This window comes from Tachysurus fulvidraco, chromosome 17 (genome assembly GCF_022655615.1).
Source record: "Tachysurus fulvidraco isolate hzauxx_2018 chromosome 17, HZAU_PFXX_2.0, whole genome shotgun sequence".
NCBI lineage: Eukaryota > Metazoa > Chordata > Actinopteri > Siluriformes > Bagridae > Tachysurus > Tachysurus fulvidraco.
Window position 1 is genome coordinate 17,239,301 of NC_062534.1, and position 26,926 is coordinate 17,266,226.

The window sequence follows — 26,926 nt, forward strand, 5'->3', positions numbered from 1 at the left end:
CCAAGCTTTGGTTAGCCTGGAAATACAACACAGCTCTTAAACTTGCTGGTGGAAATGTGTATTAAGCTTGGCTTCCTAAAAAAAATGCTAATATGTTAAAAAAAAAAAAGAAATGCAGTGTTCCTAGATGTCATGCTCAAAAATATTTGGGGGAGCAAAACCTGATGAATAACAGAAACTCGTTTCAAGCTATTGTTTTTTAATAAAAACGTGCTTTTTAAGTTAGAAATATAGTAAGAATTGTAAGCAAAAAACCTTCAAGTATTTCAATCGCTTAAATAACACCCTTTTTTTAATATGTTAATAAACTAACTTTGAATGAGTTGTGACACATAGATGGTTTACGGTAGCAGTTCTGGGTTACCTGGACCAATCAGATCCAGCCTTTTCATCCAGGCGTTTACTTTCTGTAAAGTTAATCATATTTTAGATTTATATTTCCTGTAATCATTACCTGAGAATTTATTATTCTACAGTTATTGCTGAATACTTCTATGTTTTGCTAACATCTATCTTGCTTTCTTGTGAAATTCCTTTAAAAACATAGTAACCTGGAGAAATGACGTTGTTTTCTAATATTTACGGTTTTGTGAGGCTTGCCGGTGACGTCACGCAGGAACGGCGGAAGTGAGGTGGCCTTTTGTAGAACAAGCGAAAAATAAACACGTAATCGCCCGAGTGCTTCTGCGAGCCTTATATGTGTCGGCTGAACCAGACGTGATTGTGTTGGATGGGGATATAGACGTGGTCCATATTTTATGTGTCGGCTACAGCGTTGAGCTCCGCTCCTTTGGCTCACAGTGCGGAGGTTTCTGCCCTTTGTGAAGCAGAAGCGGGCGGTAAGAGGAGTTCAGGTCAATCCGCACTGCAGGAGCTCAGAGCTGAGCTATGCTATGCTATGCTATGCTATGCTATCCTATGCTACGATTAGCTGTGTGGCTAATTCACACCGAGGTAGAAGTAAACTACCATCATGATATCTGCGAGACATTTTGTCACCAAGTTACAACTAATTATGTTGCTTCAGAATCTATCAAGTAGTAGTTTAGCGTTTACTTTTCATCTGCTAGCTAGCTAGCATAGTTACAGGAGGATATCTAAACCAAACCGAAGATAAGCTAATAGATCTTGGTATATCTGGTTTAGCAAAAGTCCACAGTTATTTAAGATGTGCTCATATTCTTACAAATATGTATTTTATATCAGAACTTGAACAGAAAAAAAACCCATTTGTTTATGCTAATAAGCCTTCATCAAGTTAAATATATGTACATTTGCATACTAATTAAAACATTTGCTTTTTATTATAACCGCTTTATATTGTTTATTAATAAAAAATAAAACCATGCAACGTTTTTTTTTATTAAATCTAACATAACTCTGGTAACGAGTAGTAATAATAATTATTATAATAAACATTTAGGGTAATTTCTTTAATTATTTTTATCATTAGGAATAATATTGCAGATATAAAATGTCAATGCTGGTCCAAAAACTGGATCTGAATATAGGAAAGATTATTTTGAGTAACGTTGAGGTGAAAAATGCTCACCTCGAACCCTTATTATTAATGATCTGTTTAACCTGTCTGAAATACTGATAAAGATAAAAGCCTGTGTACTTTTTCCTGAGGCCTGTATTTTATTTGTTTTTATGTCCCCATTCTTACAGCACAAATATGGTTCGAGCAGCTTTGGTAACAGCCACCAGTCTGGCTCTCACCGGAGCCGTGGTGGCTCATGCCTATTTCCTCAAACACCAGTTCTATCCTACAGTGGTATACCTCACCAAAAGCAGTCCAAGCATGGCAGTAAGTGCATCCAAATGATTATGAGAGTGCTAGTCAGTCCATCATAATTATTTACTTTCTCTGTTTCATTATAGACTTTCATAACCAGTACATGGAGACATGTTTTTAATGAAGAGTAAAGCAGGCTTTTTTTTTTTTTTGTTCTCAAAGCCAAAACACCCACATCACATAAGATCGGCAGCGTCAATGGCAGTGTGTGACCGTTGCTATAACAAGTGGCACAAGATTTTACAGTACAGATATAGCAATAGCAGTGAAAATCCCTAAATGATACAAGTTAATGAACAGAAATGTTCCAGTTCCTGGCTCTATTTTCTACACAAGCCATGATCATGCTTATGGCTACCATAAACAGAATTTTTTTATTAATTGCAGGTCTATAAGATAGAATCAGAATCAGAAGGAGATTTGTTGTGCATGGAAGGAATTTTGTTTGTTTTGTACGATTCCAGGACACAGACAAGGACGACAACACACAGAACATAAAAAATAAGATTAGAATTAAAAAAAACATATTGAAATACAAATAGACAAAACTATTATTATATAATCTCTATTTTATAATCCGATATTGAGAACATATTTTAGAGCACAGACTGTTCTAAAATTGGGATTGTCTCGTACAGTTGAGGCAAGTAATCAATTTAAGACTGGTAATAATTATACACTGTAAAATCAGCTTTAGACATTTCCTGTGTTCATGCAGAAGAGTGATACTGTTTGTGAATACTTTTAAATATGAACATAAATTAATATAATAAGTATATAAGTAATATAATAAGTAATAAGTAATTTGTGTTCATGATTTGTGAATTTAGTAGAGTTCATCCGGTTTCCTGAGAGTGTGTTGATTATAAAGAGTCTGGTCTCTTTGACAGGTTTTATATATCCAGGCATTCGTGTTGGTTTTTCTTCTGGGAAAGTTCATGCGCAAGGTGTTCTTTGGCCAGCTGAGAGCTGCAGAGATGGAGGTATGCACATGTGCATCTGAGTAAAATGGGCTCTGGTGTAGCCTGAGGTTTTCTACATAGGTGTGATGTCAGCCTTGCATTTCACATTGTGTCCCTCCATCCACCAGCACCTGATCGAGCGTTCCTGGTATGCAGTGACAGAGACTTGCTTAGCCTTTACAGTCTTCAGGGATGACTTCTCCCCCCGTTTCGTGGCCCTTTTCACTTTGCTGCTCTTCCTCAAGTGCTTTCATTGGCTGGCTGAAGACAGAGTGGACTTTGTATGTAACTAGGAATTAGATATTCTGTTAATCCTGAGGATCATTCATTGTTGGATGATGCTTTAGTTCATAGGTGTTTAGTTTTGCTCCTGTATTACTCCTGAGTTGTAGATTGTTACTTTCATGCTATTAAATGTTAATGTTGATCCTTTTTATGAAACCCTATAATTTCACAATCAAAATGAAATATGATCTAAAATTATTATTATCAAAATGAGCATGTTATTTGTTTAATTTCTATTTTTGCAGATGGAAAGAAGTCCAAATATTTCATGGGTCTTCCACTTCAGAGTTCTCTGTGAGTATAAATTGTATACTTATTGTGTTTATATGATCACTAACACTGCATGGTGATGGCTTTTTTCCTACAAGGTTTTAGGAGTCACACATCATCACTTGTCACACAAACGGAAACTGTTATGAACTTGTCCCAGATTGCAAGCGTATTTACATTTCTATATTCAGCATTATGCAAAATTTGAGGCTGCACCTGGTCTCAGAATTGAAGGCAGTGTTTTTTTACCTTATTTGGAAAACATGGCTTTATATTGCATCATGTTTTCTCAGCTGTTGACACTTTTTTTTTTATCTTCTCGCACAGCTCTAATGGTGTTGCTAGGAGTACTAGATTTCTTATTTGTCAACCATGCCTGCCACAGCATTATCACCAGAGGAGCTTCAGTACAGCTAGTCTTCGGTTTTGAGGTGAGCATTGTTTGTGAGTTGAGATTCTTACAAGCTTAAATAATTTCATCTGAAGGAACCTTCTTTTTAAATGATCAGTTTCAAGTATGGGGTTACTGTTGCAATACCAGGTGAATGCCCTGGTTCAGGGGTTTCAAAACTTTTTGGGCAAACAACCCCTCAATTAACTACATGTTTAAATTCCAGATGCATAGTTTTAGTTTTGTAATATATAAGTAAGTGTCTAGAAACCAAAGGACTTGCACTGGTTTACCGGTCCAGTGGGAAATGTTGTGCTGTTCTAAGGAAAATCCACACCAAGGTCTTGTGATGCTGCCTGATGCCAAGCAGCCTGGATTACACACGATAAAAAGCTACATACTTGGTGCCTATCTTATGCACATCTGGTAGATTTAAAAAGTAACCTTCACTAGATGGCATGCCAGAGCCAGAACTTTCCACTCACGGGTTTCCAGGTCCAGCCGATGATTAATATTTCATGCACAGCAATGTTAAGTACAATATCAAGTTCCGTCTCTCAATACTTTTCGCAGTTGCTATGATAGTGTTGTTTAGTGCTGCATCTCAAATAGATCTGGAATCTAGAAAAACCAGAAGACTGATGTGCAAAAAGAGGTTTTTAAAATACCATAATAGGAAAGTCAGTGTTCATAACAACTTAGAAAAGTACATAGAAACTTGGCTCGTCTCAATGAGACTTCCAAGTAGCATTTTTTCCAAATATCACCACACAACATTTATCTTTAATATTTACAATGTTTATTTAAAGAGATTGTGAGTTTCTCTCACCACCCTAATTGTACATCAAGCAACCCCTACGTAAGGTCAGGACTCCTAGTTTGGGAAACCCAGTCCTAGTATTTTGTTGCACAGTTTAAACCAGGAACATATGACTCGTTCTCTCTGCCTTTCTTTCTTTATCACTTTCTCTTTCTCTCACTCTTTTCACTTTGATCTCTTTCAGTATGCAATTCTGATGACCATGGTTCTCACCACCTTCATTAAATACACTCTGCACACCATAGACCTTCAGAGTGAGAACCCATGGGACAATAAAGCAGTCTATATGCTTTACACAGAGCTCTTTACAGGTGGGATGTTTTTCTTTGAACAGTATAGCATGCAGAAGCATAGACATAGATGCTCTCTCACATGTTCACACGTGTTGTCATTTCTAACCTGCAGGATTTATTAAGGTGCTGCTCTACATGGCATTCATGACCATAATGATCAAAGTGCACACCTTCCCCCTGTTTGCCATTCGACCCATGTATCTCGCAATGAGGTGAGGCAATATGGAATCTCATTCTGATTGGTGTCCTTTATTATATGGATGAGAAGCTGAGGTAAAAGTCTTGGAACTAGCACATGGAAAGAAAAACACTATTAGTGTCAGAATTTGAAACAGTTCATCTGGAGATACTGTCATACCTGGTTTTGTTTTTGTATATAAAACTGGACAGACTTTATGATTTCTGTCTGAAAAATAAACATTTAAAACAAAATTTGTATTTAACAATAATCTGGTGCTCGTGACTTTTGCAGTGTTACATATTATTTTTTACTGGCGGTATTAGTCTAGGAAAGTCATTAATCGTTTTTCTTCCTCTTCTGGAAAGTCCCATAACAAATTGGCTATTTTTTCTCTAAACATAGCATTTGGTTGAAAACAAAAACATTTCCTTTTGCAATAGACAAAGCAGTATTTGCATTTAAACTGCAAAGAAGGAACTACAGGTATTTTTTTATGAAAAAAAATGTTTTTTCATTACAGGCAGTTCAAGAAAGCTGTAACAGATGCCATAATGTCTCGACGAGCCATTCGCAACATGAACACACTGTAAGTGATTTTCTAGAATATTTGAAACATACATAGACTGCATACATTTCGATATTAAAACATTCCTTGGTCTTTTGTAGTTACCCAGATGCAACTCCTGAGGACTTGCAAGCTTCTGACAATGTGTGTATCATCTGTCGAGAAGAGATGGTAACTGGAGCCAAGAAGCTGCCTTGCAACCACATCTTTCACTCTAGGTTGCTGTTTTCTTCTCTTGAATTGCACCTTCTTCAGTGAAACACATGGTTCCATAGCTTGTCTAATCTGTAAATTTATTTGTCACAGTTGTCTTCGGTCATGGTTCCAGAGGCAGCAGACATGTCCGACATGCCGCATGGATGTTCTGCGAGCTTCACAGCCAAATATCACTCCTGCTGCTGCTGCCCCTGCAGCCCCAGCAGCTCCAGCTAATGCTCCTGCTCCCCCGGCTGCTAATGGTAAGTCCAGTCTTCTGATCTGCACTCACTTTAAATGAATTATTATTAACCAATGTTTAATGCAGTCTCTTAATAGTTGTGTGTATATTCTTCAGTTGCTCCGGGTGTGATGCCTCAATTCCCCCCAGGCCTTTTCCCATTTTGGGCTCCCTTCCCTGGTGCAGTTCCTCCTGCTGCTCCTCCTGCTGCTCAGGCAGCCTCCAGCACACCACAGACCAGTGCAGATGCGATCCAAACGTCAGGGGCAGGTGAGAGTGTTATAAAGGAGATAAACATCTTTAGTTCAAGTAATTAGTCAATTAGCTCCATAACCACAACAACTAATTAAGAATAGATCCTCCATCGTTACGGCCCCCAGCAGAATTTCATGGATCTGTGGTGTTCACAGGACACGTCTCTGTGAGTGACAGTGCTAGAAATGATCAGACTAGGGATTGTGCTACACAGTTATTCATTTTAATGCATGTTTGTTAGCTAGCTGTAAATAAATGTTGGTGCGTTTCATAAAATGAGGAAAAGACCAGATTTTTATGAATGCCATGTTTACACATTGAATATGCAGAATCAGGAGCAAGTAGCTCAAGCCAGACTGGTGCAGATGGTGCTGCTGCTGCTGCTGCAGCTCCTGTGGCTGGAGTGCCTGGCTTCCCCTTTTCTATGCCCCCTCCATTTCCATCAGCACCATGGTTGCCCATGCCTCCTCCTCCACCTTTCAGTGAGTATGAATTTGCTTTAGTGCAGTCACATGACATCCAAAACCAACCAAGCTGGTTTATACTTGAAGCATTCTGTGAGATCTAAAGTATTTTCTGTGAGGTCATTATCTGTAGTGAAAGCACAATGTCGTATCTCTATTTTGATCTTAAACTGTTTACTGTCTGGGTGGAGTTTTGCATGTTACCTCTAACCTGCCAAAAACATGGCCTTAGATGGATTGGCTATGTGAAATTTGCTTTAATCTAAATTTGCTTTAATCTTGAAATAGACCGGAATTGCAACCGGGGTTAATTCCTGCCTTGTGCACACTGACTCTGTGATAGGCTCTTAATTTACTGTGACCCTGGCAAGGATGAAGGGTTTCTGAAGATGAACAAATAAATATATATCTGGTGGTAATATGTCAAATGTCAAACTGGAGAAGAAAAAAAAAATTCTGTTTTTATAATATAATGTGTATAATATAATGTATAATATAATATAATTTAGTGTAATATAATGTATATAATCCATTATATAAACTTTACTTGTATAAGATATTTAACTATATAAGCTTATTCGTTCCTCTATTTGTCCATTAGTGTCGACGATGCCTCCACCCCCACCATCTCTGTCCACAATGTCAGAGGAAGAACTGAGGGAGTTGGAGCAGGAAGGTCGCCGCGGTCTGGAGGCCAGACTGCAGTGCCTTCAGAACATCCACACACTGCTGGATGCTGCCATGCTTAATATCCACCATTACCTCACGACTGTAGCTTCGCTCAGGTACACAGTGACCTTTTGGTGGAATTCCAAAAAATGCTACACAACTAAAACAGAAGTACTCATCAATTGCACCATATTAATCATTTTTTTCCCATTCCCTGCTCTTCACCAGTCCTCCTCGAGCAGAGAGCAGCACTAGTGAAATGAGTGGATCAGGAAAAACTGAAGCTTCCACCCAAGAGAGTGGATCACAAATCGGTGAGAGCAAATTAATCAACTCAGCAACTTCTGCTTGAAGTAACTAAATCATTTGTGACACATATTTTATTATTGCTGATCCCTATAGCTGGTTCTGTCAGTGGAGCTACTGGATTTTCCCAACCAGATTCCACTACAGAAGTTGAGAAGAAGGAGGAAGAAGAGGCAGAGGTGGACGGAGAGCCAAGCGCTGCTGAACTGAGACGTCGCCGCCTACGCAAGCTGGACACCACACCGCCTCTGGACCAATGATTATTCAACCGGCAGTCCAGGCATTGCATTTTGACAAAGGACTTTATACAGTAGAAAGTCTCCTCATGTTACCCTGCTTGGGCATTTTGTGTGCTTGAGCTATTAAGTTGTTTCACAGTGGGCTCTTATGTTGGTCACTTAGACACTTTGGATGATTTCTAAGGAAATTCACAGATAGAAGAGTGGATTCCTCATTGATATATGCGGAATTAATAATGCATCCGAGGCAAAATCTTTTTAACATTTCATAGTTCATCTGTTTTGTTTTTGTTTTTTTATTTAATATAATCACACTTTTCTGCAAACCCACAAAATGAACATTGAAATAATATTATTGTTGAAAATGGATTTTTTTTTGTACTGTTTGTCTTTTCATTATTTCTAGCTCTTTTTTCAGATCTGATCTTTGCTTTGATGGGGAGAATTTACCATCGAGTGGCATAAATTAACAAACTGTACATACTGTATAAAGTATTTTAATAGGAAGATCTGTAAATAATGCAGAATAAATCAATCAATAAACTCACAGTTGTTTTTTTTAATTCCACAAAAGAAAATGATGTAAAAATAATTAGTCATTAGGAATCTCATGTTAATGCAATTAAATTAAAGTACAGAGAAAAAAAACACTTAAAATTGTTCACATTAAAAGCATTTAAAATAAAAATCCCTTAGTCTGAAAAACCACTTGCACATTAAGCACTCCAGTCAACATTTCTAATATGGTTTCTCATTTTTTAAACAAAAAAAAAGTCCTTTAGTGGTCCTTATTTATGTAAACAGGAGAGAGGCTGCTATTGTTAAGTTACAAGCATGAAAATGGAATGTGCAAGCATGTACACCAGGTTTCAGTGCAAATATGACCTAGCAGACTTCATAGGCATAGGTCCTGATGCATTATTGCCTGAGAATATTCAATCTCAAATCCAAAAACACCTTCTGTTGAGTACTCAGGTTTGTGGGGTGGAGTAGAGAGAGTGATGCTGGTTTGTCTGATCTGCCCTGTTGAACAATAGCGGAGTCGTCTCACTGGAGCCAAACCAGCTGTTAGGAATAAATGTTTTTTTTTTTTAGTGATTATACTTGTACTGATTATTCTTAGTCTCGTGTCTACCTTGAAGGCATCCTGGTGAAATAGTTTGTAGGCTGCACAAACATTCCTTCACTACTGGTAAAAGTAGGAGTGTGACAGCATTGTGTAACCGTCAGTGGTACTATACCTGCTGTTAGGCCGAATGCCGTGTGACCAAGCATTTGCGTCGCCATCTATCCCTCGTGGATCATCAAAGAAATATGCGCGTGGGGCCCTTGTGTTGATAATGGGACTACAGTTCTGAAAAGCATTTAAATCTGATTTTTTTAAAAAAGCATCAACAGAACAATAAACAATTAGACTTGCATTGAATGGGCAGGGTATAAAAAAGCTAGACCAAGTACAGAAGTACATACTGGAGTTTTTGTACACTGCCCCATCTTTCAACAGGGAAAGGTGAATTAAAATAAAAACTGACAAGGTGAGACAAATGGGGAGAGAAGGAGACAGCGCTTCTTGGAGGCGCCAGTTAATCGTAGACGTAGATGTACAGTTCAAAGCACCAATACAATTTCTAATTATTTAATGAGAGTCATGTGATAATTGGTTCTTCTGCAATCTTTATTCATTTATTCTTATGCCGTTAATTTGAGTCATAAGTTAAACCTACTTTTGCTTTCATCCCATTGTTAAAATGCAGGGTTTCTAAGCAAAATTTGTTAAGGCAAGAAGGTCTGCTATTACTGTTAACAGAAGAAAAGCTAACCATTTCTTTATGAGGACGTGGCACTCTGAAGATGAGAATGAGCATGCTTGTGGGCAGGAGTTCCCATATGAAAAGAATAGCTCCGAAATAAATGTAGCCCATGTCTCCAAGATCATTACGAAGATCAGCCTTGGGGGAAAACAGAAGTAAACATGGCTCTCCAAAATATTCGAATGCATTTCCATCATGATTTCACTTCATAAATCCGTCAAGCTTCAATACCTGATCTGAGATGTTGTACCAGTCAAAGCCAAAAGACTCCACCTTGTAATTCTGTGACAAGATGAGTACAGTAAGGTTATAGCAAGCTCTGCTTGAGAAGAGAATGATCACACCTGCTCCAAGCAAAGCTGTCCTCCAAAGGCTTGTACCCTGCAATACAAAAAAGGACAATGTAGTGTGGCTGGACACAAAATATGGACACTATGTTCTGTCAGTAAATTCAACATTGCTCCCAAGTAAACTTTATTATTATAATATCAAATCTTACAAGCATACAAAGTGATATTGTACCTTACTGTTTAAATAAGGGCCGGTAGTGGGAGAGAATCGGGTCAGGATAAGCAGCGTAGTGGCCAGGCACACAGCCTCGATTATGAAAAGAAGGTCATTTACCAAGACGCGAACTAGAACCAATGTCCATGTTTTGTTCCTGGCCCAACCTCTATCCCCTCGCTCCCCAAGGCTGGCACACACCACATTGACACATAAGAAGACCACACTCATGGCTGCATATGCACAGCGGGCAAAAAGCCTGAGAGAGAGAAAAAAGCTCTTTAAATAGTACCCTTAAAAAGTTGGGTCATCTTGGGTCACACATTTACTAAGGCAGCATTTTAGAAAAGAAAAAAAAATAGGAAATCAAAGTTACTCACAATCCTCTTCTCGGTTCGATACTAAACAGGTCTCTAACTTTGAGCAAGACCTGTTAACATATGACAATACAAAAACTGAAACAGTTCAAAGAAGAAATGAGGGATAGTTCTGAATGTTTGCATATGTCTTACCTGTGTAAAATAGAGATTGATGAGGCTCAGAGTAAAGAACTGGAGGCACACTGGGCAACAGTAGAGGAGCCAGTATATCGGAGTTGGCAAGTGATTGGCAGCAACAGCATCACCAAAGTAAAAAGAAAACAAAGTAGTTCGAAGTGCTGCCCAAAACAGGCAGAGGAATAGAAAAACACTCTGGTAGCTCCATCTCTTATGGCGATATAATAACAACAACCAGAGCTGGATGTATACGATCCAGAACAGAGCTCCATACAAGCAAGTGTAAAGTATGGTGACTCCAAGCTGTACAGATGGAGCCATAGCTGGCCTTATTGGGAAAGGTGGAGGAATGGAAGAGTTGGAATCAGTTGGTGTAACCTCCATGGCATAAAGAGAAATAAACCAAAACTAAATGGAAATGATATAAACTGGGTAAATTAAAAGAGAACAGCAGTCTACATGAACAGATGTATTTGGTTCATAGTGCTGAGAAGCCCTTATACGTATGGACTTTGTTTTTGTTTTTGTTCACTCTATCTCATGAAAAGATCAATAATTTCCGTTAGATATCCAAGGAGTATTAGGATCTAATCCCACAACACTCTTCAGAAATACATTAGGTGTTGATGTAAGACTTTCATGACAAAGGCAATGGACTAAGGATCCGATCCAATTAAAGTTGAGGTCCAAACCTGTAAAAGAAAGATAAAATAATCAAAATACTCAACAGCGCCTATGTGGGATAAACCGAAAGTACAAAGTTATACTGGGTACATTAGCAAAACAACTACATAATGTTCTGCTTGAAAAGCTACTCGAAACTAGCTGTAAACTACGAATAACACAAATAATATTTATGATAGTTGTCCGATCAGCGAGATTTAATGGATCTCCGCAAAAGATATCTCGCTATATAACATTTGCTTACCAACAACAACAGCAGCAGCAACAACTGAGGTAAACACAGCTAGCTATTTTGCTACAAACATTAAGCTAACTTTGCTAAGATAAGAACGAGCAATCCGTTAGCTGATAAAGCTATGCCGGGTCACACATATCTCGGGTGAAATGTTTTATTGTCGTTATTAAACCATAGTAAAAATGTGAAACAATCTCACCGTGCCTTAGGGGAAAGTCAGCTGTCACAGTGAAGTCCGGTTTACTTCCTCGGGGATTTCAGTTCGCGTCAGCCAGAAACCGACGGCACAGATTTCTGCGTGTTAAAGTTTCGCCGTCTAGTGGTACAGTACGGTATAGAATAGAACGGAATAGAATAGAATTAGCTTTTTCTGGAACTAAAGGGCAAAATATTTTCAGATTTTTATTTCTCTGTCTGTCTGTCTGTCTGTCTGTCTGTCTCTCTCTCTCTCTCTCTCTCTCTCTCTCTCTCTCTCTCTCTCTCTCTCTCTCTCTCTCTCTCTCTCGTGTGAGTTACCTTGTGACTTCCCTTTGCACACTAAACATGACATTCTGGGCTTTCCAGTGGTACCTAATTTGTTAATTTTGAGGTTAACTGTTTCTTTTTCCTGTCTACAGAATCGACTTCTACTACTGCAAAACTTTACAACTTAAAGAAACAAAAGATTTAGTAATATAATTTGTTTCTATAATATTATTATACACACATACCCCCCCCCCTTCACATTGCATGTGTGAGAGCAGTTTAAGTATTTGTGAATTAAAATACTAGCCCACTTATAAATATCCATTATAGTGGACACCATGGTAATCTTAATATATTTTATTTGCTGCATTGCTGTAGGAATAAAAGCATTTTGCAGGATTTTTTTTAGATACAGGATCCACAGAATTAGTACGTTAACGGATATTTTATTCATGTTGTATTTTTATGTACATGTTCATATGCAAGCCCTTAATGAAATTTAATTGAACCTAAAAAGGTAAAATATAGTTATAAAATAACAGAAAGTTAAAAATGATGTTGCTGTTGATTGTTACTGCTGTAATTTTGCTATGTACAAAATCGTAAGCAATTTGTGTAAACAAATAAACTGGAGTGAGCTCTACGTCGCCCTCTAGAGGAGATGGACTGCAGTGATGAACCAGTCCCTCACTCACAGCACCAATGGAAAGTGAGGACCGGAAACCGCGGCTGCTTCAATTTGGCTCATAAACTGTTTTCATTCGGTTTACGCGTCGTGTATCGGTTCACCCCTGTGTTTGAAAATCAACACAATCCCTCCGAGCTCTGATCTCATTTTGTAGCAGAATATTCACATACTTTTGCAGAGATTACAAACCGTGTTCGTCTTTAATAACGTGGTTATTTGGTTATTTTTGTTCAGATGGGACGACGAGCTGCACGCAAACAAACAAACGCTGCACTGCGGCGCTCATCACGACTCAGAAATATTTACAGTTTTTCAAAGGTGGGTGTGTAAGTGAAAGTAGGCGAGGTTTTCTCTCTCTCTCTCTCTCTCTCTCTCTCTCTCTCTCTCTCTCTCTCTCTCTCTCTCTCAAAAAACTGAACCGCAGCCACGTAGCAGAAAGGAAGAAAGAGACGGAGAGCGACTTGTTTCCATATGTAGCATTCTTGCTAACGGCGTTAGCTCTTAGTACCTTAAAATTACAGTTAGCTAATCGGCTAAAGCTAACACTGAAGCCACAACCTGGAACTTTGACTAGATTAGTAGTAATAGACAGACCTGTAAACTGAGCTGTCAGTTAGTGGCTCAAATAATGGTAAGTTAATTTTTTTTTAGCTGTGTGCATCCAGCTAATCTTGTTAGCTAATTTAACGAATTTTAGCTCATTCTGTTTAAAACCCATAAGCTAGCTATCCATGCTAAAGCACATCTTTACCACTGAACTAAGTGCATGGTTGTTTGTTTTTCAGTTTTGGTTTATTTTGATTGAATGGTCTTTTATGCATTAAAGGTTAAAGGTGTGGTCGGATGCAGGCCAGTCCTGCACCACTCTTTGTCCCGGCTTTATATGTTTAATAATTAATTTGTCATTTTACCAAATGAAATAACTGGATGTGCAAACCTTAAATTATTGTTATAGGAAACTGAAGATATCCATATTGGGACATCTGCAGACCAGATTTTAAAGGAGAATGAGGATGAAAAGAGCACTGAAAAGAAGACCGAGGGGGAGGATTCACGAAAAGCTGGAAAACCTTCCTCACGTATCCCCACTTTCCAAAGCTCGCTGACTCGCAAGCGAACTACTACCCAAATTGCAGAGTCACAGCTGCCATTAAAGCCTGAAGGACCAACTAGAGAATGTCAAATGAAAGAGAGAGGGATCAGCTCTGGAGAGAATTTGGCAACAAAATCGCCAGTGTTTGGTGACCGAGAAACAGCCTTGCCTATTCTGTCAACTCGCATACACTCGCACAGCACTGATGATCTCTCTGTGGCAGGTACGTCAGATCCCATCCAGTCTGAAAGTTCAGAGTCTACATCAATACCACATGAAGGAAACCAGGTTTCCGATCCAAGTGATAAAGAAGGTCTTGAGGAAGCACTTCACCGACCGAGTCTTAGAGAAGAATCAGAGTCCCATGACAAAGGTTCAGCCGCAGAACCACCTGCAGAGCTTCAAGATGCAAGTACAGAGTTTCAGTCAAAAGACAAGCAACAATCACATGCTGTTATTCAGGATAATCTGGAACAAAAACTTAGTGAATTTATGCAGGATATTGGAGATGAATTGAAGGAAAGGCTTGAAAAAGAAATACCACCAGCATCAATCCTGGAGGATGCCCAAAAGCAGTTTCTAAGATTAAAAGACAATAAAAAGCTTTGTGTCGATGGGTCTCCTGAAACATTTTCGAAGCAAAATGATGTGCCTGCAAGGAGCCAAACAGGCCGTTCAAAGGCAAAACCAAAACACAGCACATCTGTGAGTGTATGATCTAAAGTATTTGTTACATTGAGGATTATATTCTAATAAGAGCATCCACTGGGGTTTATTTTTCCTCTTACACCACAGCAATCTGTCAATGAATAAAAAAATTTACATTTTATTTATTTAAGAAATTCCCAGATTGTAGTTTCTTGTTGTGGAATAACTGTGAGAAGTTAGTTCTCATCACCACTCATATTGTAGTAGCTATAAACAGTTGTTCCCTTACAAGCCTAAACTTAACAAGACAAGAAAATTTTACTGTGTAATCAAAATGAACTCTGCAGACTTAGGACAATGAATTCAACAGTGTGGTAGTATAAACATGAATAACTTTTGGAATCAAAAATGGTACCCAATTACTAAGTAGGTGACCTCTGTAATGTGTGTTATTTTCATGAAGGTAAATTAAAACTTTTATTTTTGTTGTTGTTTGCTAGACAAGAGCAAAGAGCTTTGCACTCTTCTGTATTTTCCCATCTATCTTGCTGCTTTTGGTTGGATTTGGTCAACACATTTGGCTGTACGGTGTCCCTCGATCTGTGTCCCACCTTCTACTGCAGCTGGAACTGCACTGGCTTGAAGGTTTCTGGTTGCCCCAAGAGGAATGCAGTTCTGATTGTAGGTGAGAGAACTTGTTTTTGTTATCTGAGCCTGTAGGTATTTGTAATAAAAATAGTTTGACAGAATACTAAAATCTCAAGATGTTTTACACTCTGCCCTGTGATGGGTTGGCACTCCGTCCAGGGTGTATCCTGCCTCGATGCCCGATGACGCCTGAGATAGGCACAGGCTCCCCGTGACCCGAGAAGTTCGGATAAGCGGTAGAAAATGAATGAATGAATGAATGTTTTACACTCAAATATTATTCCGAATCCTACCCTCTAGGTTGACTCTTACTGAGAGTATCCCTGAAGGAATGCTTTTTCCCTCTGGCTCCCCACAACTGCAGAGCATCACACACACCTGGACTAACCTGCTGAACCGAGCTAACAGCTCAGTCAACATTGCTGCTTTCTACCTCACAATGAGCGACTCAGATATTGGCCTGATTGATCCCAGTGCAATGCAGGTGAAACAGCTTTGGTGTGTGTGTGTGTGTTTGCATGCAACAACCAATATTTTGAACTGTTATCTTTTACCACACACGGTTCATGCTCAGAAAGTCATTATTCTGCCTTCAGTTTTTTCCTCTGACTAGTTTGAATTATTTAAATTATTTTCTATTTCAGGGCAAAGTACTGTTGGATCACCTGAAACAGCTTGAATCTAGAGGTGTGAATTTAAAGATTGCTGTTAACGCACCTCAGACGTACAGAGCAGACACAGATGAGTTAACAGGAACAGGTAGTTTTGACAGTTTTACTGTCTTTAGAATTTCACAGGAGCAATGTGTCTTATCCATTGATTTTGGCTTCCAGGTGCAGAGATCAGAGAAGTTGACCTTAGTAACATCACTGGAGGTATCGTCCACACAAAACTTTGGGTTGTGGACAAGAAGCACATGTATGTAGGAAGCGCAAACATGGACTGGCGCTCGCTAACCCAGGTATCATAAAATATCAACATCTTGCATTCTAAATGTCAGAAAACCTGACAGTTTGTTTCTTTTAATCTAGATGAAAATAGCCTTTTGATGTGTGATCAAAAAAAGAAATGTCTATGACCACTGAGATCAAACAAGTTTTAGAAATGGTCATGCTGGATGTCCCATTCTGAATATACTATGATGTTCAGTATTATGATTACTATGATTACTAATATACATCAACATGATTGTCACAACAAATGAGGTTTCAATCCCTGCTTCCACCCTGCACACATTAGTGGTACTTTGCTTTTGCCCAAAAGTATAGTTATAAAACCTACATTGTAGGTTGATTGGCATCTCTGTATTGTGTGAATGGGTGTGTGTGTGTGCCCTGTGATGGGTGGGCACCCTGGCGAAGGTGTTTTCTGTTCTGTTCACATAAATTATACAATTTGGAAAGCCATACAACTTGAACGTCTTTAAGGATCCACTATAAGTCAATATTTTACTTCTTTCACTGAAATGTTTTGCAGGTAAAGGAAGTTGGTGTTTCTGTGGAGGACTGCAGCTGTTTGGCACAGGATGCAGCAAGGATATTTGGAGTCTACTGGGAACTTGGTGCTCAGAAGAATAGTACCTTACCTCCCTACTGGCCTGGCCGATTCTCCGCGCTCTCCAGCATTAAGTACCCATTAACTGTTAAATTCAACGGTGTTCCTGCACGTGTCTATCTGTCTGTGAGTTCCTTGGCCTTGCTCTCACGTGTATCAAATGGATGCCATAACACAGTATACTCCGTGTACTCAGTATAACGAGTATGCCATTGTTCTCTGTCTCAAAGTGTGGTCTTGAGTCACTTCCTTATTTCAAAAATACTGTTACCACACTACTCACATTTCACACACAGTGTTGTAATCCTCTGACGAATTCATTCTCATTCTTTGGTCTTCACTGACTCCTTTTACACCATTTGTGATATCCAATGGTATCCTGACATGGTAAATGTAATGCATGAACTTGTCGAATGTTGACTTAATTTAATTTTATTAAATTAACTTAATTTCATGAACACTTGGTGATCTTTTATACCACAGCTCGCTTGAATTGTCAACTCCTGTTGATCAGAAGGCATTAAATCCATATATAAGTGACTGTAGCGTCTGCTGCAAATCACAGATTTGTATTAATGCACGTGGTCTAACACATTATTGTTTGTATGCAGGAACTAAGATTAAGAATGGATTAAATGCATATTAATTTTCAAAGAAGAATTTATAATCATTTAATGCCACTGTTTTCAATAACCAGACGTTTATATAACATTCACGGAAGGAGTCTGCAGTGTCAGGCGTCATAATGATAAACAAGTATTCAGCCACTAGTGACTCCTCAGGGCAAAGGGCTGTGTGCTTTCTGGGGCTATTTTGGTTTTATTTACTTCATGAGAGAAAAATTGAGAGACTGGTGACTGATTGGCTGTTTATATCAGCTGTAATGTAATTCTTAACAGCAACAGATTTGACCTGAGGATATTTCACAACTTCAAAATACAACTATAGCTTGTTAATAAGCATGATGTGTTCTTTAATTATTAAAACACACATTGCTGTGGTATAAGAGGAATTAGAATTCGGAATGTGTGGTTATAGGAACCATCCTGTAACTGATTATTTTCCTATAACTGCACACCCTGCCACGTTTTATTCTTTACTTATTAATATGGCAAGTATGCTAATTAGCAAACCTTACTGTTTTTCTATTAAGAGCGCTCCACCTCAATTATCAGCTTCTGGAAGGACAGATGATCTCTCAGCTATCCTCTCTGTAATTGCTGATGCCAAAAAATTCATTTATGTGTCTGTGATGGACTACCTTCCCATTTCCCAGTACACCCCTAAAACAAGGTAACATCTTTTGAGAGGATTAGTGATAAATGTGATGCATCCTTTAAATCCTTTAGAAGAATAAATTTCTCACTTTATTCTATACACTGTATCGTATTAGGTTTTGGCCTGTTATCGATTCAGCGCTGCGGGACGCTGCATGTGCCCGAAAGGTGGAGGTGAAACTGTTGGTCAGCTGCTGGAGCCACTCTCCTAAATCCATGTTCATCTTCCTGCAGTCTTTATCAGTACTCAGCAAGACACCCCTCGGATGTAACATTCATGTTGTATGTTGGAGATTTCTAGTTGTATTTTATATACTTCCATACCTAGCATTTTAGTGGAATAATGACCTCATTTAATTTTTATGTGCATTTTCTAGAAAGTTTTTGAGGTTCCTTGTACATCAGTGCAACATCAGATTCCATTTGCCCGTGTAAATCATGCCAAGTTTATGGTGACAGATCGCGTTGTCTACATCGGTAAGCTTCCTTGTTTTTGTCAAGTATTTATTGATGTCTTATTTGTTGTTATTTAAACTCTTATCGGGTTGGTATTTCTATTCTGTTTGCAGGAACCTCTAATTGGTCTGAAAATTATTTCACCCAGACAGCTGGAGTTGGGCTTGTGGTGAATCAGACAGGCTACGTGGTGGAAGAGGGCCAGCAAACAGTGCAAAATCAACTACATAAGATTTTCCAGAGAGACTGGAATTCTGACTTTGCTCAAGCTCTCACAGACGATCTTGTAGAGCATTGCAGCAGGAGGGGGAAAACATTGTAAAGCTCTTTTATATAATAGAGAACATTCATGCACCATTCGGCTTTGCGACTTGCTGTAACTTGGAATGTATAGAAACATGCCTTTACTCTGGGCAGCATTTGTCTTGACCTTGAACGTAACAATTCTGTGATGTATATATTTTATTAGCTTGTTGTACATTTTGTTTTTTTTATAATTTGTTTACAAGTGTGCATTTGTCCATGCCCTAAAATCTGCTCAGATGTATGTACAAGTAAAGTGTTAAAACAGCATGCTTCAAATAATGCCAATGTTTCAAACAGAGAATACTCTTAATGGTTCTTAATTAAACCAGTTGCATCTTTCACGAGCTGTTGTCTAGTTACGTCTAAAACCGTATACCAACAAAACCCTTTTTCTTATTAGACGTGTGTTTTAGTGTAGTGTTTATTACAGCAGTGTGAGAATCAGGACCCGCCCTTTGTGCTGTACAGCTGCGACTGGCTGCGCTCGGACCCATAAGTAAACAGCATTTGTTTCTTGTCGGAAACCGGAAGTCGATATTTAAAAAAGAAGAACTCGTGAAAATGGCTACAGTTAGGAAGCTGTCATGTCTTTTCAGCTACCTAAACAAAGGCGTTTGCGAAATATTCCTACTTTTGTGGTTGCTGCAGTTTTCTTCCGTGTGCTCAGATATAACAGACGGCAACGCTGAGCACTTAAAGCGGGAGCATTCACTCATAAAGCCATATCAAGGTGAGCTAGCTGGCTAATCGAGAAACTTCTTGAGGAGCTAACCGTGCCTGAGTGAAGGGTTAGCTACATGCTATATGGGAAAGTTGATGGGTGGTAGTTGTTAGTAAAGAAAATAAATAATACAGCTAAATTGTCTAAACGACAGATAATTAACGCTAGCTTATTTTTTTTCCTCAGAAAGCTATTGTAAATCTGTACTATGCCATGTCAACATACTGTTAGAACAATTTTATAACTGATAGCTTGTTTTTGTTTTACAGTATGTGTTTTTTTTGTTTGTTTGTTTTTTAAGACTGTAGTAAACCTGACACTTCATCCTGGTGTTAAAGTATTTTAGATATATCACAGTGCTGCTAAGTATTTTCAAGGGGTAAGTAGCTTATAGGTTCTCGGTTGAAGAAGAAGAAGATAACATCATGGGCTCATTTGTATTGTCACTGAACTGTCATGATAATTTGCATATCTGTCTGTGTTTTATAACGAATCATTTCTGCAGAGATTTAGAATGGAATACAATATAAAAATGGCAAAGAGTTGATGGCATTATGTGCAATGAAGCCTAATATAGAAAGCAGAAGATTATCTTCCCAAAGCTGAATATATATGCTCAAATATTTTATTCCTTTATTTCAAGTGAAGCTCAGCGGGACTACACTCTGAACCAAACAAACTGCCCCCTCTCTCAGTTCGTGTAACCAGCAGCTGTGATGTGAGCTATATTATCAAGTACAGGACAGTCAAAGTGTCTGGTCAGAAAGCCAACAAAACTCTCTTACATCTACTTTTTTTTATGGCTTAATTTTGTCAAATCTAGTAACTAACGCTTAGCAGATCCTTGGTTGTGGCTCATCCATTTACATTTCCAGAGCGACTTACATTATTATATTTTTTTTTATACAATTGCGGGTTAAGGGCCTTGATCAGGGACCCAAGTGTGGCAGCTTGGTGTGGCCAACCTTGGAATCAAACTCACAACTTTCCGAGTGGTAGCCCAACACCTTAACCACTAAGCTACAACACGCTCCCAATCATGTTTATGTAAATAGTACACCTGAAGGCATGCCACAATGACCGAAAAGTGTTTTCACCGACTTTAATAAAATTTGAAAAAAGTTTGACAACAAAAGCAGTATTTATAGACACAAGTGGTAACTTGACTGCAACTTAAAATGACCCTTTACAACAGATTTGTTTATAGCCATGTTCAACCATTGATAAAAAAAAAAACCTCCTTCAAGCCTTTACACTTGCAGCCATTTGGCTAAGATGTGCATTGTATTTGACTACTTTTTTGCATGTCACTTTTTTTGCAAAGCCAACTTAAAAATTCAGCATAGCTTTGTGAGAATTTTTTCGAGAATATGTACTTTTTCTCTTTAGGTGTTGGAACAAGTGCTTCAAGTCAATGGGATTTCTGGGGGAGTACTTTAGTTACAAGCCAGTATGTGCGTCTGACACCTGATGAACGGAGCAGGCAAGGATCCATCTGGAACACAGTGGTGAGTGACGACATTGTCCATTCATTAATGATCGTATACAGTAAGTTTAAAATGTGTCATTATATCGTGTTCTGTTTTTACTTTGTTTTATATGTCAAGAGCATAAATGAAACATTCACTACAGTTACCATCTTGTAGATCACTTTCTAAAGTTGAGTGTTTTTTCCTTTTAAACTCTGCATCATATAGCTGCATTGTATCCTGGAACTTCGAATTTAATGTTTGCTGTCTCAAGAACTCGTACGCTGGGGTTCTTTTTTGGCCCGCTTAAAGTTTAATTCTCTTGTTAGAAAGTATGCTTGCACATACAAGGAATTTGTTTGTGTCATATGCTTCCAGTACCCAGAGACAACAAGATGAGATTACCAAAAAAAAAAACCCACATGTAAAAAAAATAAATAAATTGTATATACAGTTGTGCTATAGATTGTAGAATGGAATAGAATAGAATGAGATGTAGGGATGTACTAAGATGGAGATTACAATTAAACAATAAGATGAAACAATTAAATATAATTATTGCACATTGTTATTGCATAATGGTGTAACATTTAACTGTCAGACAGATTAAATGAGACAGATTAAATTAATGAGACAGATTGCCCAGGGTGAGAAACTGTTCTTGTGCCTGGTTGGGCTGGTATTTGGGACTCAGTATCGCCGGCCAGATGGTAAAACTTTTTAACAGTGGTGTCAATGTAAGTGTCCCACTTCAGGTCCTGGGAGATGGTGGAGCCCAGGAAGGTGAATGCCTTCACTGCAGCCATTTAAAAAGCATTATAACTGTCCAATCGCTGTTCATCCACTGAGAAACAAAAACCCTGGACCAACACATCACAACATTAGGATTCACTGATCACATCACAGATATTTCCACATAAAAATAATTCAATTGTTTCAGTGTAAAGATTTCCTTTAACTTTGTACTCTTCTACACTATTAAATCGTCAAATCTAAATACAGTCAATGAGACAGATTAGCGCAAAAGTAAAAAAAAGTATAATACACTATTTTCTCTATTTTAGTATTTCCCAATACCAGGAAAAGTAAATATTCTTTATTTATGTATAATTTTCTACATCACTGCATAAAAATGTTGCCTTTACAGTCTGATGTCTTAAAACTTTCAGTCTCTTTCCTTTGCAGCCCTGTTACTTGAAAGACTGGGAAATGCACGTGCAATTTAAAGTTCACGGATCGGGGAAGAAGAATCTCCATGGAGATGGCATTGCAATTTGGTACGCAAAAGAGCGATCACATCCTGGTAAGTGTGTGAATGTTTTGGCAGCGAGGTTGTCTTAAAGCACTCGACCTGCACTGAGTGATGTAGGGGAGGAATTACTGGATAATGTGTACTTTATATGTTTTCATTTTTGATTAATACGTCAAATATTTGAATGTTCTTAAGCTATCACCGGGAAATGTTTTTATTTCTAGACCATTACATTCACCTACAGATCTTTTTTTTTTCTGTGTGTAAATTGTTCCTCCAGTTGATTGTGTTTTGTCATATTTCCACCTTCATTTAGGACCAGTCTTTGGAAACCAGGACCATTTTGTAGGCCTGGCTGTTTTTTTGGATACGTTCCGCAATGACCTCAACGGCATGGATGTAAGTGTGCTTTACTCACAGCTGATTTTTTCCCAGCAGGCCCTGGCAGCAATGACAACTTCCATGGCTTGGGCGTATTTATAGACACATATCCAAACGATGAGGCTTCCTATGTGAGTTAAAGGGACAAATGGTATATATGTGTTCATGGCTTGTATTTTTTTCTTTTATATATAATTATATTTTTTTGGCTTCGTCATCGTTGGTGAAACAATGTCGATTTGTGAAAATGTTTTACAGATGAAATTCCATCTCTTTTTATTTTTTATTTTTCTTCTTCTTTCTTTTCCTTTTCTTTTACACACCTTGATGAGCGATTAAACGGATAGTTTGGGACAATAGTTTAAACTATCATTGTAGTTACGTTTTTTGCTTGGTCTACGTAACCTTAAAAAATTAATCAGATAAATATTATTGAAATGCAATATGAGTCACATATTTAAATGTGTAGTGCATTCCCAGGTCTGCAAAAATGCAGTTTTATTCAGGAATTTGTAAATAAATGAAACCGACAATCTGCAGCTAGCTGGAATCTGTAAAACAAAAGAAAGCTGTTGAGAATAACATCTTTGTGGAAAAGGTGGCAATAAATGCTTTAATTCTCTACACTATAAAAAAGATGTGAACTTCAGTTTCATTTCAAACAGCAATATAGGCTGTACAAAAAAAAACCCACCACTGTGTCTTAAATCCTGAACTCTCCCTTTAATATGACCTGTGCTGTCATTCATGTGCTTTTGTGCATTTGGCTGTGTTAAATATTTCATGTATAAAGATATACATGGGGTAAGTTCTTAGGCCCACATCATGGCATGATTTCTTTTTTTGTGAAGGATTCACCTAAACAAGTTTTGTACAAATGATACGAATGCTTCAGTCAACAAGCTGAACTGTTTTATCTCATGTTTGATATTCGCATCATTTTTACAAATGTTTACATTCTGTTCATCAACATATTTTGATAAGTTACTTCATTTGAATGCTTTTTATGAATGCAGAACTTTATTTTATGTCTTTATCATTAATAATCTCTGAGCGATTGTTTGCTGAATCAGAAACTGTATATGCATGCATTATGTGGATCTGCATTAAAAATCTCAGTAAAATATGTGAATGTGATGACCACTTGCTCTGTGATCTTATAGCGTTCCTTTCCCTACATTTCTGCAATGGTGAGTAACGGCACGGTGTCTTACGATCATGGAAACGATGGCCGCTCTACAGAGCTGGGGGGCTGCTCAGTCGAAATAAGAAACAAAGACCATGACACATATCTTGCTATCCGATACTCCAAAGGCAGACTCACGGTAAGAAATCCATTATAGCTTTCAATACTATTATATTCTATTTTTAAAATCCTCGAGTTAAAAAAAGCATTTCATTTAAATTATTCTTATACAGACATGGCATTACACTTATGTTTATTTATTTTATACATTGTATTGTAAGTGTGTATTAATATAAAGATGTGTGATGTATGAGTTTGTTTTTGTTACAAGACATTTTTGCCAATTCACTTAAATGTTACGTCGGTTTAACTTCAGAGTGTTCTTAATGAAAAAGAGGAGTTCCTTGATATGTCCTTGTTTATCTACTTTGTTCCGTAGATTATGGTTGATGTTGATGACAAGAATGAGTGGAAAGAGTGTATCGATATCACAGGCGTCCGCCTTCCTACCGGTTACTATTTTGGGGCGTCTGCAGCCACAGGAGATCTCTCTGGTAATTCTAGATCCCAATAAGATATAGTATATTTCCAAAAGTATGTGGACACCTGACTATACACACGCATATATACATCCAATTTCAGATTCAGTCCCTATTTGCAGTTATTAATTTCCAGTTTTTTTTTGGGAAAGATTTCCACTAGGTTGATTGTCCACATTCACCCTGATATTGAACAAAGAATTCTGGGGTACAGTTGGCATTCCAGTTCATCCGAAATGTGTTCAAAGGGGTTGAGGTTAGGGCTCTGTGCGGCCCACTCGAGTTCTCCCACTCAGTCTTCATATACCTCGCTTTGTTCACAGAGGCATCATCATGAAAAGATGGTTTGGGCCACTTGGTTCCAGTCAAGAGACATCTTGTACAATTATGCGCAATGTTTGTGAAAGAGCCACCTTTGGGTGTGACGGACAAGTGCCGCATATTTCATGGTGTATATAGACTGGTGTATCTGTTAATTATTTCTAATACTGAGTGTACGGTTTTGACTGCAGACAACCATGATATCATCTCTATGAAAATGTACCAGCTGATGGTTGAACACACTCCTGAGGAGGACAGTCAAGACTGGACTAAGATTGAGCCTAGCGTCAGTTTGCTCAAGTCTCCCAAAGGTACAATAGAAAAGTTTTTTTTGTTGTTGTTGTTGTTGTTCTCTTTAGCTACTGTTTATTTTACATGCTATGAAGTACTTTGTGCTGCAATTTAATTGTTTTGAAAGGTGCTATGTATGGAAGAAAAAGAAGATGGCACACATTTTACTGTTGAAGTTGATTATTTACCTAATAACGGTATACCCCGGTCTTCTGAAACTATAGCAATAAACCAAGGATTACATGTTTATTGATTAATTGAAAGTCATAACTTTTATAAATGTAAATAGAAGCTTGTTCCCTAACTTTCTCCTAATATAAATAAGACAACAAACCACACTACTGGAAGAACGTGTGGAAAAAATGTTTGTGCAGCTTGTTACTGAGAAACTTTAAAGTGCAGAATCTTCCCTCCTGAAGCCTTTCCCTGGTGGAGCAGCTTCAGCTGTTACAAATAAATATTTATTTGCATAAACTCCATCATATCAGTTGTAGCTTTTTACTTTTAAATAATAATAGGACTTATTTTTTATTTAGAAAATTCTCTTAACTCCATCTATCCATTCATATAGAAAATTAATGAACAACATTTGGCCAGTGAGTAATCAGTATCATCATTTGTTAAATATATTAATGGAAATGATGTCAAAATAGAATCAGGTTTTGTAAACATTTATTTCAGTATTTCATACTGAAGTATACGTATTAATTTTATTTCATTTTTTGCTTTCTTGTGACATAGACAATGTTGATGATCCAACTGGCAATTTCCGGAGTACACCTCTTACCGGCTGGAAGGTCTTCCTGCTTCTCTTATGTGCTCTTCTTGGGATTGTTGTTTGTGCTGTTGTGGGAGCAGTGGTCTTTCAGAAACGACAAGAGAGGAACAGGAGATTTTACTAGACATCAGTCATTACAGGACAATTTTATGAACTCTTTATGAATGTGAATGGGCAAGGGTTTTTTTTTTTGTTTGTTTGGTTTTTGTTTTTTTAAAGCATTTGGACAAATGTTGAAATGTTGAAGTGAACAATTAAATAAAAGAGGAGGGTGACGGATAGCAGCAGTAATTTCAGTTCATGCAATGCACACCAAATTACACATTTCTAAAAAATTAAGTTTAAAAACCATCACACTACTTAAATCAGTGTGGAGGCTTAAACAGTGTTGATACGAAAATTATGGTATCTACACTTACCACTTTAATCTGTTTACTAGTTTGATCGGTTTTAAATATGCATTAAACCACATACATGATTGTAGATCTTTTACGTTTATAACAAAAACATTTTGTTTTTAGGAGCATTTCGCATGTTTTCATCAGTTGCTTCTTTGGGCTTTGGATGGGATTATGGGGAACTTTGAGGGTTAAATATGGTTTGGTGTTATGTTTACTCCCGTTTTATCTTTGTTTTATGTTTTACCACACACACCACTAAGGCTCTGGATTATATTTGCTCTAAATTTCATTTTAGGGAAACTAAAAGAAATGAAAAGATGTTGAAAAACATGTTAAGTCAAGTTAAGCTGATTTTTGTCCAGTTTACCAACCTGCATCATTATGTTTAGGGTATTTTTTTTTGTCTTCTTCAGCTCCAGCAGTATTGTCTTTTTTTTTTTTAACCTGTGATTGCAAATGCAAAGTATTATTGGCTGCATTAATCTAAGAAATGATCTGCATTTGCTTCAAAATAAATGGCATATTTCACTAAACACGTAAAGATAAAGTGCAGTTTGGAGAATTTAATGAAGAAAAAAAAACTTAATTTTCAACCTGAAATACCTTAAACCTGTCTGATAAGAATCTTGTGAATGTAACACAGTACATGGTTTAGTTCTGGTTCAATAACACTGACATTTAACTGGTCCTTACCAGCATTTACTGTGAAACAGAAAAGGCAACATCTGTACAACAACTGTACTAAATAAAGACGTTCTTCCAGTAGTGTGGCTGGAATTTTATTCTA

At 37.7% G+C, this 26,926-nt stretch overlaps 4 protein-coding genes across 9 annotated transcripts; 3 read left to right on the top strand and 1 right to left on the bottom strand.

Moving 5' to 3' along the window:
• The first annotated feature begins 620 nt into the window (after nucleotides 1-620).
• On the top strand, nucleotides 621-8,481 carry syvn1 (synovial apoptosis inhibitor 1, synoviolin). Its single transcript, XM_047802516.1, has 16 exons — nucleotides 621-839; nucleotides 1,672-1,810; nucleotides 2,689-2,781; nucleotides 2,889-3,041; nucleotides 3,291-3,339; nucleotides 3,643-3,746; nucleotides 4,711-4,837; nucleotides 4,932-5,031; nucleotides 5,521-5,586; nucleotides 5,667-5,783; nucleotides 5,872-6,023; nucleotides 6,119-6,271; nucleotides 6,586-6,738; nucleotides 7,322-7,505; nucleotides 7,618-7,703; nucleotides 7,792-8,481. The coding sequence occupies exons 2-16, from the start codon at nucleotides 1,679-1,681 to the stop codon at nucleotides 7,953-7,955; spliced, it is 1,833 nt and encodes a 610-aa protein (XP_047658472.1). The 5' UTR covers nucleotides 621-839; nucleotides 1,672-1,678; the 3' UTR covers nucleotides 7,956-8,481.
• Nucleotides 8,215-12,127, bottom strand: gpr137 (G protein-coupled receptor 137). 2 transcript variants are annotated; one of them, XM_027135473.2, is made up of 8 exons: nucleotides 11,865-12,125; nucleotides 10,762-11,438; nucleotides 10,630-10,679; nucleotides 10,268-10,508; nucleotides 9,977-10,126; nucleotides 9,755-9,883; nucleotides 9,176-9,288; nucleotides 8,215-8,999 (listed from the first exon to the last, which is right to left on the bottom strand). In XM_027135473.2, the coding sequence occupies exons 2-8, from the start codon at nucleotides 11,128-11,130 to the stop codon at nucleotides 8,906-8,908; spliced, it is 1,146 nt and encodes a 381-aa protein (XP_026991274.1). In that variant the 5' UTR covers nucleotides 11,131-11,438; nucleotides 11,865-12,125; the 3' UTR covers nucleotides 8,215-8,905. The 2 variants fall into 2 exon arrangements, with proteins under 2 accessions (XP_026991274.1, XP_047658473.1); XM_047802517.1 differs by lacking the exon at nucleotides 9,755-9,883 and having other exon boundaries at nucleotides 11,865-12,127.
• Nucleotides 11,498-19,139, top strand: pld7 (phospholipase D family, member 7). Of its 3 annotated transcripts, none has more exons than XM_027135463.2 (12): nucleotides 11,498-11,703; nucleotides 13,053-13,136; nucleotides 13,774-14,616; nucleotides 15,060-15,244; nucleotides 15,508-15,691; nucleotides 15,852-15,966; nucleotides 16,041-16,168; nucleotides 16,684-16,887; nucleotides 17,915-18,054; nucleotides 18,155-18,320; nucleotides 18,416-18,515; nucleotides 18,608-19,139. In XM_027135463.2, exons 2-12 carry the CDS (start codon nucleotides 13,053-13,055, stop codon nucleotides 18,814-18,816), a joined length of 2,358 nt encoding a protein of 785 aa, XP_026991264.2. In that variant the 5' UTR covers nucleotides 11,498-11,703; the 3' UTR covers nucleotides 18,817-19,139. The 3 variants fall into 3 exon arrangements, with proteins under 3 accessions (XP_026991264.2, XP_026991263.2, XP_026991267.2); XM_027135462.2 differs by lacking the exon at nucleotides 11,498-11,703 and adding an exon at nucleotides 12,777-12,839; XM_027135466.2 differs by lacking the exons at nucleotides 11,498-11,703; nucleotides 13,053-13,136 and adding an exon at nucleotides 13,230-13,449.
• A 167-nt stretch (nucleotides 19,140-19,306) lies between these two features.
• On the top strand, nucleotides 19,307-26,904 carry lman2 (lectin, mannose-binding 2). Of its 3 annotated transcripts, none has more exons than XM_027135475.2 (8): nucleotides 19,307-19,530; nucleotides 20,911-21,029; nucleotides 22,176-22,293; nucleotides 22,678-22,754; nucleotides 23,787-23,948; nucleotides 24,249-24,363; nucleotides 24,861-24,980; nucleotides 25,702-26,904. In XM_027135475.2, exons 1-8 carry the CDS (start codon nucleotides 19,362-19,364, stop codon nucleotides 25,860-25,862), a joined length of 1,041 nt encoding a protein of 346 aa, XP_026991276.2. In that variant the 5' UTR covers nucleotides 19,307-19,361; the 3' UTR covers nucleotides 25,863-26,904. The 3 variants fall into 3 exon arrangements, with proteins under 3 accessions (XP_026991276.2, XP_026991277.2, XP_026991275.2); XM_027135476.2 differs by having other exon boundaries at nucleotides 22,681-22,754; XM_027135474.2 differs by lacking the exon at nucleotides 22,678-22,754 and adding an exon at nucleotides 22,559-22,641 and having other exon boundaries at nucleotides 19,308-19,530.
• The last annotated feature ends 22 nt before the right edge of the window (nucleotides 26,905-26,926 follow it).